Genomic DNA, 18,120 nt, shown 5'->3' with positions numbered 1-18,120 from the left:
ACCAAATGTAGGTCAGATTTGGAAAGAAATTGCTCAAAAGTACTTGAAAATTAAGTTGTTTTTATGAATGGCTTCTTATGATTGTTTTGGTGAACAAATTTGATTTTACAGGTAATCCTGGGGATTTAGTAATGACAAAAAAAGAGAGTGTATTTTTTTTGTGGAGGGATACTATGTGTGTCTTACCTATATGTTTTCCATACATGTGGTAGAAGAAGCCAAAGCAGTAGGCCGGCGGGTTGGTGATGCCATAAGGGTTCTTCGGGGCGATGTTGAAAAAGGGGCTGATGAGCCGTGCGTAATCCCCTTCCTTCCGTGGTCTTGATGTTTCGATGTACATGTAGAAACCTTTAAGAATTGATAAAAAAAAATTGGAATTAGACCAACATTTTGGTAAAAAAAAAACATTATTTGACCTCCTACAATGAACCCCTCTACTTTGCCATGTTGACACATTTAACTTTATCCTATATAGCTTCATCCCATAATATGTATGCATCTCACACTTTGTTTTTACCAGCAAATTATTAGTCAATACAATTGATTTCTTTTCTTCTAAACTGCTCCCTCACCAAAAGAAATCAAAACTTGTAATCATATATTTTAAAATAATACAGCCTGACAGAATAATATTAAAAACTCTGATAGAATCACAGTTTCAAGATTAAAACATCAATACATAAAACTAATTCTCTTTGACAAGGCATGTATTAAATAAGGAATTTCTAGCTAACAACACAAAGCAAATAAAGTCAAGTTGGGGAAAGTCCTAAAACAAAATACAATTATAGAAAAGTTAACTGCACTTATTTATATTATATAAGCCTACCCCTACTTCAGTAGTGGCTATATATTTTTTTCTTGACCATGTTTGAAAGGAATTACAAGTTTACCGCAGACAAAGATGACAATGTTAGTTTGAGGCTACCGACCGAGCATCTTTGGCAGCCAAAAGTCTAATGGAACGTCTCCTGGGGCCGAATCTCTGATAATTATTCTCAAAGAGGAAAAGGGGGCCAGTAATGAAATGCTGGACATTTCGAGACCATTATGTGATTAGAGCGGATGCATTATTTACTGCTTCAGCTGCTGCTGCTCCTGCTGCTGTAGTGGTAGAGAATTTGAAAAATCACAAATAACCTCATATCTTCAATTGGGTTTATCCTCTATTCATCTTCACTATTGACCTGCTGGTGAATACGCGGAATGTTAAACAACGGAGCGTGGTAACCATGGTGAGGGAAATATGCCAGCTATTTTGATTGTGTTGTGTTCAGCAAATTGGTTGAGGCATACATTATGCAGCCTCCAACTTTCAATAATTTAGACTTGTATTCTTGCTTGTTTTTTTTTAAATAGTGGCCCTTTAGAGGCATGATTGAAAAAAAAAACCTTTAATTAATCATGTTGGTCATTGCTTATTTTATATCTCTATCTTAAGTGCAGATGTATGTATCTATGCATGGATCCATGCATGTAAAAATGCGGTATTGAATGACATATATAGGATTGCACTAGGCCTAAAAGCATTTACTAAGTTTCACTTTTATTTCCAAACGCCCTATAGCGCTTTAAAAAGGCATTATATGCAAAATAATTCTATTTTCTACACTATCCTGGCATCTGGGTTAAGGAGAACTAGCTTGAGGTACTAAATCAGCTAGTAGAGGGCACCAAAGAACCATATTAAAATTTTATATATATATGATGTGTGGTGTTAAAGGCTTTTACTCAAATAAAGTCTAGCCAAGTTTGATTTCCTGGCAAAACAAATGTCTATTACATTAGAAAAAAAGTCATTATTCTGAACATTTTGCTGATTCCACTACTTTAGGAAAAGAATGCATTACTGACCCTGCTTGGAGCCAGCGCGGTCCCCGCTGGGCCCCGTGTTTGGCGTGTACTTGGTGTCACGGGTGGCGGCGCTATGCCTCGTCCAATCAAAGTCATCGTTCTTGTCTTGGGTGAACATGCAGATGGGATCTTCCTCAAAGCTGCAGTGGAACTCTCCTGGGGAAAGAAATAAATGTACAGTTATGACATGTGTGTGTGTGCGGGTGGGTGTATTCTGTATATTCATGAGACCTGAGGCCACTGTGTGTCTCTCTCAGGGGGGCTCTACAATAGCAAAGTCCTAATTACGCCACACGTTGAACAGATTTCTAAATTAAGATGTGAACTTGCGCTGACTGCGTCATTGGCAAGCTCAGGTGGTGGCTTTTCTTGACAAAGAGGTGTTCACAAAGAAGGGATTTGCTGCACCACAAATACCATTATACATTAGGCTGTCATGCATGTGGGTGTTCCAATGCACAATAATCAACAACATTACCATAATACTACTATATAAATAGCACAATACTTCAAATTCGATTAAATTAAGTGTTTATATATGTATAAAATACTCATTATTTATAGTTTGGACCAAAAAAAGGATTTAATAGTTTTTATTTGGTGTGTACAGTAACACATTTAATATTTTAGTTATTGGAATTGTTCCAAATTGCTTGGATTTCCATGTCAAAATCAAACGGGAGCACGGTGTCCTAGTGTTGAGTACATTTGCCTCACGTCTGAGGACCGCCGCATTATGGGGGAAAAGCAAAAAAAAAAAAAATAGAGGCTCACGGGAGGACACAATGCTACCCTGCAGTGTCCTTAAAAGCACTAACGTTTAACATGCCAGGCATGTTCTGCTAAATATTCATTGATTTATTAAAACGTAGCTCGCAGCCATTTGCTGAGTCATGACCTTGAGTATTGCGGCGTGGGTAGCCGCCAGTCAGGTGAGTAGCGTAGGCGCAACGCGGAGGGCCGAGAACAAAAAGCTAAAAGGGCCGATCGCTTTAAAGAGTGGAAAATGAAGAGGATGAATGGTAAATTCATCCTATTTCAATTATAATGATGCTTCACCTTTATTGAGGACACACATGTCAACTTCTTACTCTTCACTAAACATAATTACCACAAAATACTATACACAGCTTCTCCTGAATATTTTTTTCTCCTCTGCTATTCACTATTACGTTCTAAAAAAACTCACCTATTTGCTTTTTTATGCTTAGTTCGAAGCATCAGCACCATCTGGTGGTATCTATTGACCAAATAACTATTACTGTAGTACAAATAAAAACTTAATTGCATTTTCTATCACACAAACAGGCTTTTTATTGTTGCTGGTGTCACTTTAGGTAACTGCCCGGCAACAGTGGAAGAAACAGACTTCTAAGATTTTCTTTCAAATTGACAATCTGGCCCAAAACGTTAATAGACACAAAACCCTTTAAGGAGTCCAGGGAGCCTTTAAAGAGGGTTTTGCAAGCACCCTCATCTTTTTCATAATCCTAATGACAATCCAACATAATGCCTGAATGCTTTGAGGAAATGAAAATAACCAAAACGTGCTAATGAAACATAAATGGAAAGGAATAGTACCAAAATTAAATAGAAATAAGTGCATAAGCAATGTACCAACTTTTCCAACAACTATTAATATGCAATAAAGCCACCAGTTAGTCTCATGCTGACCAAAAACAGACGTGAGCACAATCATTTTCCTATTGGATTTTCGTATGACATGATCAGAACTTAGTTTATGTTGGTCCTAATATTCCATTTCAAAAGCAGCATGTAACGCCCCCTCAAAAGATAAAATAAAATAAAAATTGCCACTGAGACTGAGTGGGAATTGAACACAGTGGAAAACTTCAGGGATGGCTTTAATGATGTCGGTGATTAACGTGTTTGTTGTTTTGTTGGAAACTCTTTTAAAAAGGTAAAAAAAAATATGAATAAATATTCCCAGCAGCACAGTGCAGCGGGTCTCTCGCAATCAGTCAAAGTGTGTGGTTTTGTAAAGTTGAACAATAAAGAATGCCATTAGGGGGAATAAACACTTGCCCATGCAAGTCACATGACGTTGTTTACATGCTCAATCCATCAGTGCGGCGAATAATAATGGATTGCCGTCATATGGAGTTGAAGGCAAGTGTTTCAATGCCATGATTACTTTATATATAAGTGATAATGTGCTAGCTTTCATACTTACTTAGGTGAGGGTTGACGGGAGCTGGGGAAGAAAAAAGAGAAAAGAAAGATGTTAGCATCTTAAAAGCTTCAGAAAAATCACAAATTCTTCAATAATTTTTTTGTAAAAGTTAGAAGAAAAAACTGTCACATCCAAGGCTTGTCAGATCACAACACAATTCTATACAATGACCATCCCATGTTTTTAAAAGCGGGCATTTGTAAGTCACAGTACCATTGTATATTTCCAATGGGTTGGAAAAAAAACTGTTTGCCAGGCAGTCGGACGACTTTAATGGGATTTTTCTTTCTGAGAAACACTTTTACCGGCATTGGCAATTCCCGCACAAGGTGACTCCCGTTTCGGAGTACTAAGCTCATTTCATACATCTACTAAAAAAACATCAAAATGAATGTCCGCTAATCATATTAAATCCCTGGCTCATTCTTTCTTGGTTCCTGACTTCACGGTTAACAATATTGCTTTCCATTGTGAAGGTGGCGTCACAAAGGTGGAGGCTTACTGCAAGCAGCCAGTTTTCAACTACACCCAAAAAAAAGAACTGTTTTCCAAGCAGAGTAAACAGCATTTAACCTGCCAGGAAGATTCATGAGCATTTTCCAATGATCGATGGCTGACCAGCTGAATAGATGTGATGCAGCAGCTCAAGCACAAAACTATGTAGCCGCATGATTTATGGATACTCCACAGTCACTAAGGGAAAGGAGGCAGGCTAGGGATTGATTAGAGCCCAAACAATTAAAGCCAGTAATAACAAATCATCCCCACAAAGAAAAAAAAGTTCTCCTCAAGCTTGCAACATACGTGGGTACTGCATTCTTGTATAGATCTGTGGGAATAATTGATTTTTCAACAAAAAAATAAATAAAACCATTGGATTCAACATATAGTAAATGCACACAATATAATGGTATCCAATACTACTCTTATACCAAATGGTATTACTGCATTAATACAATAAAAGCTGTCAAATATTCCACCATCTTTATCACACCTATTTCATAAATCTTATTGAATTTACAATATGTTTTATCAACAATCATATATTCTTTGCACAATATTTCCCCAGAAGACTTTCCGAATAAGTACATAAATACATAAAAATACACATACACACAGTATACCCCTCTAAAAAAAAACATTGGAAATAATTCCACAAGATGCGCTCTATTGATATCCCGAGTTGTCAGAGTCTTGAGTTTAATTCCGTTCCCCTTGCACGTGTGCGCTGTACCTAATAAAGTGAAGTGGGAGCGTGTCAATGCCGCAACTGTGGGCGTGCGCACGCCGTATAAATGCTTTAATAATCTTTTATGCTGCCAATCCAAACCACAGTGGACTCTGCAAAATGAATAGCACTGCAGCATAGCAAGTGTGTGTATTTGTGTGTGTGTGTGTGTGGTTGCATTCTCTAAGGTAGTTGGTGCAGAGAAAAAATATATTAAATGACCACTCAGCCCAGGGCCCTCTTTCCACACACTTTCCTCCCGTTTCTCATAGATAACGTTTTGTCGTGCCTACTACTATTTCTTTTCTTCTGCTTGTTTTTTACCTGCAAGTGTGCTTGCCGTTTGGTATGGCTGGCGTGAACGTGTCTCCTCTAGCACTGCGTCTTCTCCCACTGAGGAAATGGAATAGAGGCAGCCCAGAGGCCGCTTTATTGCTCTTTTGCACACATTCTCTTTGCTGCAAATGGGATTTAACTCGCAATTCAATTCGGGGAACTATGTCAAACAAATAAAAACAAATGGGCTGCGTTATACCGTAACTGTTAATGCAACTGTTTTTTTACGTGTGGGATGATGAAAACAATATGCTCGCTTTGTTATGCTTTGGCGGGGACATTAAAAAACGTCTTGTGGAATGAACCAAGTGCAAATATAGTGGCCTATATCTTTCTATTTCATCTAGAATACTAGGAATTGTTTTTCACAGAGGATAAAGAATATACGCTTGAATGCAAACACTGTCTTAATGTGTTCCCAAAAACTAACAAATGTATACATGCTATTCATTATCTTAGCCATGTTGTTTACATTATTTGACTAGTTCAGTTCATAACCTTAAAAACGTGTGAATAATGATAAAAAAATATGCTAAACAAATGCAGTATTGATGCTTAAGTAATGCTATATGGCAACAGGGTTCAATCTATTTTCCTCAATCACTTCTAATCCTTAAATGACATGAATTCACCTTAAAAAAGAACTTTCAAAAAGTAAGTACAACATCTCATTCTGTGACTACTAAATTCCTCCACAGGTGAATTCAAACAATAACTCCTCATGCATATAATAGTCTTCCATTGTGCTATTATTGACCCAAATGTGGTTCTTTGGAGGATAGAAAGCTAGTACTTTATACACTATAAAGCTTGCCAAGAAGCATTTTTCAAATGGTCTCTATTAAACAGTGGCTGCACACCTATTCCATGGACACGTCTACTCATAATGACATAACGCAAACACTATTGGGTTGAATTCAGCACTGAATCAGCACTGGACAGCACTATGTGTGCTAATTTACTACTGTGTTCAGCCAAGTGTTTGAGCATAAAAAATGAATCATTGAAGTGGCCTTAACAAAAAAATCGTTTCTGATGATTGGTTGGTGAGTGCGTATAATTAATGTCTTTAGCTGTGTTTTATGATTGCCGAAAAACATTGACACGATGGGAAATAATCATTTCAGGCTTCAAAATGGAAACATTGATTGATATCCTTGACGGAAAGTAAAGCTTTATTAGCTCTACAGGTCGTTTGTCAAAAAGCTAACTTTGGCCTAAATACATTTCTGACTTGACAATGTGTTAAGAATGGTAGATGAATTACTTTAACATAGTATTATGACAACACTTTCTTGTTTTCTATTAATAAGAGTATTAATTCAAGATGAAATGCAACTATTTCAAGATGTTATGCTCCTTTAAATCTGTCCTAACTTGAAAAACAAAGGCCAAATAAGGCCAAATCCAAGTTTCGATATCCTGAAATATCACACTTGCCATAAAGTAAGCAAACAAAGTTTCTTTCTTTTCTTATCTTGTGGAAATGAGCCTTATTTGGAGATGGATAGCATTGCCCCGTGCACAATCATCCCGGTGTAAACAAAAACCTTAAATACGTAGTTCTCCTTCTAGGATGTTGTCTCAGCAGGTGCTGAGTTCGTTACTGTGTGGCGGTGACACAGCCATTCATCAGAGCTCTAGCTGAGGACGCCATAACTACTTTTCTTTTCTAGGCAACTCACAAAAAAGAAAGCCTTAACGAGCACGTTCAAGTCTAAGAGTCAAGGTACTAAAAACCTGACTGTGGTACTTACTCAAAGAATCTAAACAACCCTCCAAAATCTTTTCACAACACGTGCAGTTATACTTGATATTCGCCAAAACAAACATTATTTTGGTACCAAAACCAAAATGAATTGAACAAAAATGAAATTATATTTCATTAAATTTGACAATTACACACATCCTAAGAAAATATCATTTGAACAAACCAAAAACTCTTTAAATGAGTTTTTACTATTAAAGTCCAATCTATTTAAACTGGAAAAGCGACAGCCAATCATACGTGAAAGAGCTCCTCATCTCTCTAAAAGCCTGCAAAAGTCTACCAAATGTAAATATAAATTCCTTAGTTCTCCAAGAAGAAAATAATAAAAAGCATTCATGTATATTTAATAGCCCCCTATTTATATAAACAGTAAAACCATACACTGTCTGTACATGTCATGCATACAGGGATAATATGACCCATGTTTTTTCCAACAACATCTTGAACTATGCCTTTGTTTTCCCCTGAGCCAGCAGAAATTACATTTAATAAGAAAAGCCATATAACGTAAACTCCTAACGAGCAAGACAACGCACCAAAGATCCTAGATCGTCTTTTGCGAGTCATTCGGCACACGTCTGACGGAAGGATTTGAACAAGCCGAGTGCATTTATCTCAGACCTACATTAGCCTGTGACGCCACGCCGTGCGTGGGAGAACAGAAGCAGCCCTAGAGTGGTAATTAGTCCGGTCTCTCGTCGGGCATAGAGGAAAGGCTCTCTCTCTTCTTCCTTCTCTTAATAAATAAAAAAGGAAAGGATCTTTGTTTCCTCCAATATGGGCACTCTCCTTCTGCTCTGTACTAATTAGCAATAATTCTCGTTTTTTTTCGACTATTCGAGAAGTGGGGTGCACATAACCTTATGTTGTGTAGAGCCATATTTCTAAAGAAAATGCAAAACTGTGTTGAATTGTCCATCCATGACATAGGAAAATACTTTTGAATACAATACCCAAGTATTTATATATATAAACATGCTTTTGAGATGTTAAAAATGTAAAAAAATGACATCTCATAATATAGCACGAGTTGGTAGTGTGAGTTTCATGTTGATATGATTCTAAAAATTCCTAAAAAAAGTGTGAAATATGCAAGCAGAATGGTTTGGTGTCATTCTTTCATGCAAAAAGAAATATTCCAATTCAGGAATGGAGTCAGAAAAATGTCATTTCCAATCCAGTGACGGGAACTTGTGTCACATATACCGATCTGTTCACCGCTTTGACCCGAACTAAATGTTTGAGTAATGCGGTGTTTTCAAGTGCTTTCCAGTTCTCGTGCAAAGAGAGCAGACCTGACTCAGGCAATAAAGGTCACGGTGGAAGCAGGCGATGAGTCGCTTGATCAACATTCATTTGGCTCAAACGGGCCAAGGAGCAAAGCAGGCTGATTTCCAGCTGCCTTCCTGTGACTGACAGTGTTGGATGCAATACTAATTATTTTAATGAGTTCACTTTTCCTAGGTCCTCTCTTGCATATCATACATAATCTGTGGCATTCTCAGTATGAGAAAGTGCAGATTGCTCACATTAGGGTCAACTTTTGAGGATTCGCTGAATAATGTCAAGTTAAAACTGAACTATTTGTGACTCCATTTTTATTCTACATATCCCTATGCTCTGCATTATTGTGCCTATACAAATTACACTTAAAAACACTAGATTTTAAGGTATAAAAACAAGCACTTACCACTGTATGTGACGATCCGCACGGTGGAGTCACCCTCACCAAAACGGGTGATGGGCGTAAGGCGTACTTCGTAGGACTCGGGTTTGATTAGATCCGTGAGGTTGTGAGTCATAAGCTCTCCCTTGTTGATAGTACCGTCCATTGGGATTTCTTGCTCCCACCATCGCTGCTGTCCCATCTACAAAAGTGACAAGCAAAATTAAATCATATGCCTGAAAGTCATCATTCAATAAGTGACAATGAATGGGATACCATTTGCTGTTAAAGATATTTTTACATTTTCTGTTTAAAACTTACATTACATACATATATAGTAATTACAGTATCTAAAATGCACTGCCAGGGAATGAGTTGATTACAGAATTTAACTCAAGTCCATTTAACAAAGCACCACCAACAAAAAACATCCCTAAATTCCAGGAGAAAAATATGTAAGCCCCTCAGGCTCGTAGTCTAAGCCTGCATTTTCTCTATTACACAAAACCCAAGCCATTTCTTTTAGTTACTTACTGTACATACTATACAATAGGTATCACACTGATTTGGAGTACTGCACTAAGAAACCTGAAGCCTATTCAGCTCTCCAAATGATGCTTTTAAACACCTCATTTTTCCCAATTTAGTCTGTACAGTGAGCTTAAGGCCGTTAAGTGGTATTTGCAGGCAGCTTTATTAGATAAATCGTACAAAGGACATTTTTTTTTCTCCCTGGCACTGTATTTACATTTAATACCTCGGAAATATGCAACCCTTTCAAAAATTCTAGGCAGGATGTACACTCTCATCCGCCAATTAACCTCGTCTCTACGCATTTGTAGGGACGCATCGACATTAAATGCTACATAACTAAAACAATTTTCCCTGTGTGAGCTGTTGACAGCATGCTGCTCATTAGGCACATTTACTTTCAAAGTAGCGCACCGCCAGCCTTTGAAATCAGAGTCAGCTTTCAACCTATCAGCAAAGATGTGTTCATATCAGCTTCTTTGCTCTCACCACCCGCCAAAAAAAAAGAAAAGGTAAGACTTCAGTCCTTGCCTTTAAGAAAAGAGAACTGTTAGAAATCCATACATTACATAGCTGAGCTGTAGCTTCACCCTTGATGTTCAAAAAAGCAGAAACAATGGTCTGCTGCAGCAGTGGCCAAAGGGGTTATGCTACGTGTTATCCTTGAGAATGGCTCCAACTGGGCGGACAGCGCTGCACAAAAATGAGAGACGGCTACTGAATTCCAAATGGAAGCCATGCATGTATGCCCTTCTCAGTCTCAGCAGCAAATCCAATGAAATAGCTACGAGTGTGTCTGTAGTAGAATGTTCTGAACGAAGTAATTACTTAGAGTCTGGTGGAGATGATGCTGTTTTACACTTTGCATTACAGCCTACTTTGTCCTTTTCCATTGTAAATAAACATGGAGAATGACACAACTTAGTCTACATTGCATTCCACCTTGGTGGCAGGATGAGTATTTCAGTATGTGTGCCCTATGATTGACTGGCGACCGATCAGTTAGGATAGGTTCCAGTAACTCACGAAGAGAGGATAAACGTTGTTGATGAAGATTTACAATAAAAAAGACATTGATGGTAATATTTCCAAATACTTTGTACACAAATCTATTTACTGCATTTCAATCTGTGTTCAATTCGACACATCACTCTTCTGGTCAATTGGGAAAGAAAAAGCAACTCACCCACTGAAATGCCATAAACTTTAACAGGTTGGTCTATAACTGTCAATATTTAAGCCCATCACCATTATAGTGTTCCTCTTCCCATGTTAATCACATTGGCAAACTAGAGAAAACCAAGCCAAAGTGTTGGAATATTGGCTTCTAGAGCAAAACATCCCCGGGCCATTTATCGCTGGATAATGTTTCAGCAGCAAACATGAATGAGGTGGCCCGAGCATCCCTTTTCCTCCACATTTCAGCAACTCCCAGGGGAATCGAAGGCCAGATGAGATCTGCTATTATTCAGCTTTTATCAGAAGCCTCCACCAACCTCAGCAGACTCCTCTTGATGTGAAGTAGCGGCGGCTCCCTGGGGATCCCCACACAGTTTCTGAGGGCCGACTTCCCTTCAGACTTTCTGAAAAAAAGACGCTCATTCCAAGCCACTTGGATTCATTCCTCCATTCCGATGGTTGGTTGGGTAGTCAGAGCGTAAACGCTTCTGAAAAAGTGCACTGTATAGCATTCTTAAGGGGACTTTTAACATTATCCCACAATGTCTGGTCAACTGGTCCTGGCTTGCCACTTTCTACCCTATTTAATTATTCTATGAGTTCTTATAACACAGAATATCCCCACCTTCAACTTGTCTAAATCAATTTTAAGGAGACAACCAATGCCAAGCTTATTTGCCTATTCTGCCTTCAAATATCCATTGAATCAAACAGTTATAAAACAGCAAAATTCAAATCTACACATTCATTTTTACCTATAGTTGCATTTTCCAGACTTATAAGATTTTACCACTGAGTTTTGATCTATCAATAATCACCAAATCCATGGCATCCGTACTCAATTAAGAATTCCTTTCATATCCTATGAACATTCATTCTTGACGATTATTTTTCTTCCCTGGCAGCTTGCCCCATTGATTAAGCGTCATCTGACTGCGTTTGGCCCACGTGAGACTCTTTTTTTTTACGGCAGAAGCCAGCAGGATTGATGGAAGTAATATGCGGCGTCGGGAAAACGCAAGCATTGTAATGTTACAGGAGCCACTGGTTTACTGTAGATTGCCAGCGAGTAATTAGTGTTGCTGGTATTGATCGACATGCACAAACAGAGCTGACAGATCAATTTGGGACAGATGATTTGGCCTGGTCTTGCCAGGATTTGTTTGTAGGCAGAATCTTCGGGCTGCAGGGGAAGATTTTAGACTGGGAACAGGCGTTACATGTTTGACAGGTGCCTTGATGCAGTATCTGTTTGTGTTTTTCTTCATGAGCTTGCCTTTCAGACTTCCATTTCCGCCTGGAACCAAGCTGTCTCTCATCTTCTCTAACCTGAGGCCCAGGAAAACATCACAAAACAATCGAATACGAAAGGGCGGGGTGGGGGAATATATTTTTGCTCAATCAAATTTGCCAAGATGTTGGTAGATGGTCCATAAGCGGTGCCATTATTGTGTCGAGGCGCTTTTTGTCTCGCAACACTATGGTACACATATAAAAAATATTATGGTCTAAGAATGTACTTTAAAAAGAGGTTTAATATTAAAGCAGGGGTGGGCAATTCATTTAACAAAGGGAATTAACCTGTGGCTATAATCTTACATATTTATATGTATATTTTCATTAATTTTTATAGTCAATTTATCCAATAAATCTAACTCAAACTCAAGTGCAGTTCAAATGCAGTTTCCAGACGACCAATCCATTTAAAGTGTAACCTCTGGTTAAAATGCACTGTTGACAAGCACAGTGAATGAATGGTCAGCACCATGGACAGAGGTCACCTCTCCAGTTTGAACAAGTGTGACCTCTGTCCATGGTGCTGACTGATCAGTAAAACAATGATTTAGGGAAGCAATAATTCGGTCTATTTCCTATGTATTGCTGTGTACCTCAGCATGCCGACACAATTATTAGAACATCGAGATTAAATCTTAGCTCATTCTCCATGAAATCCATTAAAACAGCTTTGTTTTGTTAAATTGCTACATAAAAGGTTTGCCCACAGCAAATTACTTCCTATGCTGGGACAGAGTCGGATGCTTGGCCTGGCAGGAAGCAAATAATGGCCACACTGCGCGCTCTCCTGACATACAGAAGGAATAAGGTGGAAATGAATTCATTTGCCCCAAACACCAATTCTGGGCTCAACTAAATGGACTACTGATGTTCTCTTTGAGTGAGAGAAAAAAAAACATTGAAATGTTAATGAGATTTTCTGAATTAATGCGCGTGCTAGCACAAGGCGGAGAGCAGCTGTGAGCGGAACCGGCTTAAGGACGCATCGAAGCTGGCGACTTCTCACACAAACCGATTGGTGAGTGGCTTTTAGGAAGCGTGAAATCATTTTCTTAGCAATTTTCCAGAGAGGGCTGACGGGGGAACAAAAAGCGTGACGACAAAAAACATGGACTTGGAATGTTTTGCAGCAAACAAGCAGCACTACGTGTTTTTATTTTTTTCTTCTTCTTTTAGCAAAAGCTATTTTATCTAAACTGGCTCGTGGATGTCGGCTCAAATTGGTGGCAACCTGTAAATCTGTCGGATTAATGCGGCCGGCAGGCGTACAGCTTTATCTGAAACTGGCGTGCTGCCTTCTGTCTTGGTTAAAAAGACAGAAAAAAAACTACAAAAACCAAGTGTGAGGAAAATGAAGACCTCAAGATAAGTTGTCGAATTGGGGCAAATACAAGCAAGCATATCAATACTCTGACAGTTTTAACATTTTCTTCAATTAATGGAAAAAAGTACACTAAACTATTGCCCAGAAACGTGTTATTTTACATTGTGTACAAGCACAAGCACCCAAAAAAACAACAACAAAAAAGATGGCAAGGCATAGAGCGATTGCCTCCTAAGTGTGTTAATTTAATTGATTAATGTGGCAAAAGGAAGCTCTTCCAATAGCTACGGAATCCTATTATCAGAATGCAATGTTCATTGGTTCCCTCCACTTCCTCCTTCAACTGTGCTTCAAACGATTTGGGGAATGAGTCCTAAAATAAGCAAACCACAGGACTCATACTTGACTGCATCTGACAGCTTCTTAGTGATTCTCTGTCTCCCGCAGAGGCTCACTCCCACCCCCCAAATACGGCGAGAGACTGAATTGAGGTGTAAAAATGTGTCTGAGTCAAGGCAAATACTACCAGCCAGCTCAGGCGTGCAAAACCTTGGGGTTAAGAACATGTTTCCACCCCTCTGGCAAAAAAACAACGATTCATACATCCACACAGACACTAGAAAATGCAGACCGATAGCTAAAACCCAAGATTATCATATAAATTTAGAAAAAAAATGCATTGGATTGAAGAATTCTACTGTATATGGATGTGAGAATATATACTAGGTATGTTCCTACCTGTCTGAGACCGAGTCTGTAAGCCACAATGCGGTCCACAGCAGTGGGATTCATCTGTGTCCATTGGAGTTTGAAGTCGTAGATCCGAGGGCGATTCTGCCACAGTGGACTGTAGGTGTCGTAGTAGAATTCAGGGGCGTAGGCCTTTCCTGCAAAGGAACAGTATCAATTTGAATGTGGATTCAAGAGCAATGGATAAATCTTTCATTTGTAAACAGAATGAGATTTCTTTCAAGTGCATTGCTGGAATTAGCATGACAAAGACAGTACAGTGGTTTCTCATCTGTGCCATGTTGTGTTTGTTCTATTTCTATCGTTGCTATATCATAACTCTTTTGCGACTGTCATGACCCAATTTCCTCCCTTACTAGGTTCATTAAAGATTTATCTTACAGCGTGTATCATCTGACACACTTTGCTTTCATGGCACGCAATCAAAGCTCGTATCACATAGTGAAACATTGACACAAGAAACATCTTAAAGTATCCAAATCTTCCTTTTGGGGGGGACGGGAAGACGGCGGTGTGTATGACACAAACCTCGACTTCTATCTTTGCTTTGTTGAAATTGTGAGGCTAACCAATCGTGAGTTTTCATAAAAGACGCAAAACTGTTCATACTAATAAATGTCAGGCTCTTTAACATTTCTTTAACAAAAAAATGGCTGTGTGTTAGGACCTACCATATGCATGCATGTACATCTATCTGTATGTATATATGTGCTTATATATATATTTGTATGTGTATGTATATATGTGCTTATATATGTATGTGTATGTATATATGTGCCCTTATATATATATGTATTTATGTGCTTATATATGTATGTGTATGTATACATGTGCTTATATATGTATGTGTATGTGTATGTATATATGTGCTTATGTATGTATGTGTATGTATATATGTGCTTATATATTTACTGTATTCAGTAATTGCTGCAACTTTTGCACCCACGGTTGAAAAATTGATCATTTTAGAATACACACAGATGTTGTCTATGCAACATATTAAATTTGATTTTATGCCACATAGACAGCAACTTTTTGACAGCAAGTTGTGTTGATGTAAAACGTATTTAGTGACAGAATCGGGTAGGAAAACTGACCGAGTTGTGTCTACATATTTTTTTTTTTTTTTGCATTCCTACTATAAATATAGTGAGTGCAAATCGCCTCACCTCTATGATTATGGCATTTGAGCTAACCCACTTAGACCGCCTTGAAACACATAACCTTGGGTGGGAGACATCAAAGATAAAAGTACACGCGGCTTAACTGATCTCTTCCCAAATCCTGTTTAGAACAGCAGAACCGATGCAATGACTCAGAAGAAGGGCTCAGCAAAAAAACCCTTCAAGCTGTGTATTGACCTTGTTTGTAGACTTTATTCTTTGCTCTTTTATTTATTATATCTTTAAAGGTTTCCTGAACCTACGTTCGTCTTTTCCGGTTTGGAGAAGTTGGTCAGAAACCAAAGGAAATATATTTTTTTGTCTCCAATGCAGCTGAGTCACTGAAATTCAAAGTTTTATCAATTTTTCGCATGTAAAGTTCCGTACAAATTGCCGATCGTGTTAATTGATTTATTGCGACAACAGATGGTTCACAGTTAGACTGGTATAAAAAGCTTAGGCTGCTCTCTCCCTATAAAAACTTCACTAAAAGATAACAGAAGGAGAGTAATGACTGAGTGAGTCCTTAATTTTGTCAATGTAATATCTTCAAAGGAGTATTATAGCCACACGCGGGAAAATGAAAATAATTAAAGCTGCGAACTGCAGTGAAGGAGCTGTCGCATCCTAATTTTTTACCCTTCCAGTTTTTAATCAAACTATAACATCACACATTAGGATGCCCATGCGAAAAAAAATGGCAAATTAACATTAGCCATCTGTCCGAATTCAGTTTTTCTGTCAAATTCTCAAGAAAAATGTTGAAGAAATGATGTTTTATTCAATAATTTTACTTGGTATTTTTCCCTTAATGTGTTTAGCAATAAATTGCAATTTCTGATCATAGTTTGGGACATGGAGCAAAAAGACAAAATCTATTCTTATGTGCTATTTTAAGGCATATGTTAATGCTACTGATCCCTGTTGCACCTTTAAAAAAGGCAGTGAGAAAATTCTCTGGAGTTCCGCAAAGAGTTTTACAGCTTTTGAAGAAGCCAACAAATGACAGAATGAGGCTATATGATAATGTAGAGTAACATCCGACACCAGTTATCTAAGATACATGAAGAATTGCAGAGAAATGACAAAAACGATGACTTGTATATCAAAAAAAGGAGACGTTTACAGCTTTGATGCAGAGCTAAATCTTAAGTTTACCTGTCAAAATAGTTGGAAATTAAAACAAAAGTACATGTGAGTTTGAATTAAAAGATCATGAGGCTTTATTTTAAAGGATAGGATGAATCCTGCGTCATTTTTTGTTTTTTAACGACAACAATAAAAAGCCGCAAGCGTACAAGCGAATTATTATGAAGGATTAATTTCATGAGGTGACTCGTAAAACGTGCCGCAGAACAAAGTCCCGGCATTATTATTCCCGCTTTCCATCCTGTAATTTCTTGTATTTGTTCGTTTGGCAATAAAAAAATAGGAGGTAAATGTTGCTTAGTGCATAAAAAAGAGGCAGGTTGATTTTATCTCTATTATGAGAAAGTGTAAAGAAAAGTCTGACATTTCAAGGGAATGTAATCAGATTTTTATGTGATAATACTTAGGTTGTAAAAATAAGGAAAAAAAAGGTCCTATTATTACAAAATAGCAAAGTTTTATGCCCACAAATTGAATATTTTATCAGATAAAATTGGAATTTTGTACTGAATGTAATCAAAGTTATAATTCTACATGATAGGTAATCATTTTATTTAGAATAAAGTCTGCATTTTAATGGGTTTTTGAGGAATAAAGTGGGAAAGTAGTAACTTTCATGAATTTAAAGGTACAATAGTAATATGATTGGAATTTTCCAAGCACCTAAAACATGAGAAAGTAAGCTAAAAAACAGTCTGTTTTGTTGTTTTTAATTTTTTTTCTTAGACTATACTTATTTGGTAAACTATGTCTATTTAGGCTATTGTTTTCCATATAATATTTTTACCTTAACTTGTTTGTTCTTGGTTTTGAATCAACTAAAAAAAAGGAGCTCCCAAAAATGCATCTTATACTCCAGTGCGACTTATATGTTGTTTTTTCATCTTTATAGTTTACTCTTAAAAAGCAGAATCAGTTAATAAAAAAGTCTTTTGACATAATATGACAAAGAAAGACGAACAAGCTCCTCATCTCACATCCACCACAAAAACAATGTTGATCCCGCATTGCGGCGATGGCGATAAAAATCTTTTGAAAGAAAAGGAGGGAGAAATAAATGAACGTGTCACGGCGCATTTCACGGATGACATGGAGTGACTCGGAGTCAAATTATTATTTTTTTCTTTACCGAGAGAACCTTCCCGTTGGCCCTCATTTACCTTTGGCAAGCTCGGCGAGCCCAGATGGCGGGAATGTGGAACGCTGGGCGGGATGGTGGGGGAATGGATGACGAAAGGGAGGCATGGGGGGGGAGACAGAAGGCGGAAAACACAATTGGCTGTGAGGGACGGGGTGCCGTAGATATACCTGCTTTGCTGGCGTTTGTGCCACACGCAATGGGGAAGTGTTACAATTATAAACAGCAATTTAACAGGTACGGCAAGGAATTAATTAAAAGCACAGGATGGGTGTTCACCCGACATTTTGCTTCCTGCAGAGATACTAACAAGCCTTTTTTCATACAACATGAAAAAAACAAGTATTTGTTCATGTAGCTTTCTCTGTACAAATAGCACTGAGATAGAAAAGTAATAATGGTAGTAGTAACAACAACAGTTACGTGTTCCCTTCACCTTTCCTTTCAAATTATGGAGTTTTCTTTGGAAATGTTTTATAAGGTGGATACATTGAGGATTTGAAATAGTAGTTTTATAAGGTTTTGTAAGATAGTAAAAATA

At 37.9% G+C, this 18,120-nt stretch overlaps 1 protein-coding gene across 2 annotated transcripts in view; it reads right to left on the bottom strand.

The window, feature by feature from the left end:
• LOC144192384 (MAM domain-containing glycosylphosphatidylinositol anchor protein 2) overlaps window positions 1-18,120 on the bottom strand; it is a 135,177-nt gene that overhangs the window by 50,157 nt on the left and 66,900 nt on the right. For both annotated transcript variants that reach the window (XM_077711452.1, XM_077711453.1), the window contains exons 11-15: window positions 14,118-14,266; window positions 9,074-9,251; window positions 4,049-4,069; window positions 1,855-2,010; window positions 187-348 (exon numbers count right to left, since the gene is read on the bottom strand). In XM_077711452.1, coding sequence (XP_077567578.1) covers window positions 187-348; window positions 1,855-2,010; window positions 4,049-4,069; window positions 9,074-9,251; window positions 14,118-14,266 — 666 coding nt within the window. The remainder of the gene's footprint in view (window positions 1-186; window positions 349-1,854; window positions 2,011-4,048; window positions 4,070-9,073; window positions 9,252-14,117; window positions 14,267-18,120) is intronic.

This window comes from Stigmatopora nigra, unplaced genomic scaffold (assembly GCF_051989575.1).
Source record: "Stigmatopora nigra isolate UIUO_SnigA unplaced genomic scaffold, RoL_Snig_1.1 HiC_scaffold_26, whole genome shotgun sequence".
Classification (NCBI taxonomy): domain Eukaryota; kingdom Metazoa; phylum Chordata; class Actinopteri; order Syngnathiformes; family Syngnathidae; genus Stigmatopora; species Stigmatopora nigra.
The sequence above is the reverse complement of the archived record's forward strand: the minus strand, read 5'-3'. Positions and strand labels throughout refer to the sequence as shown.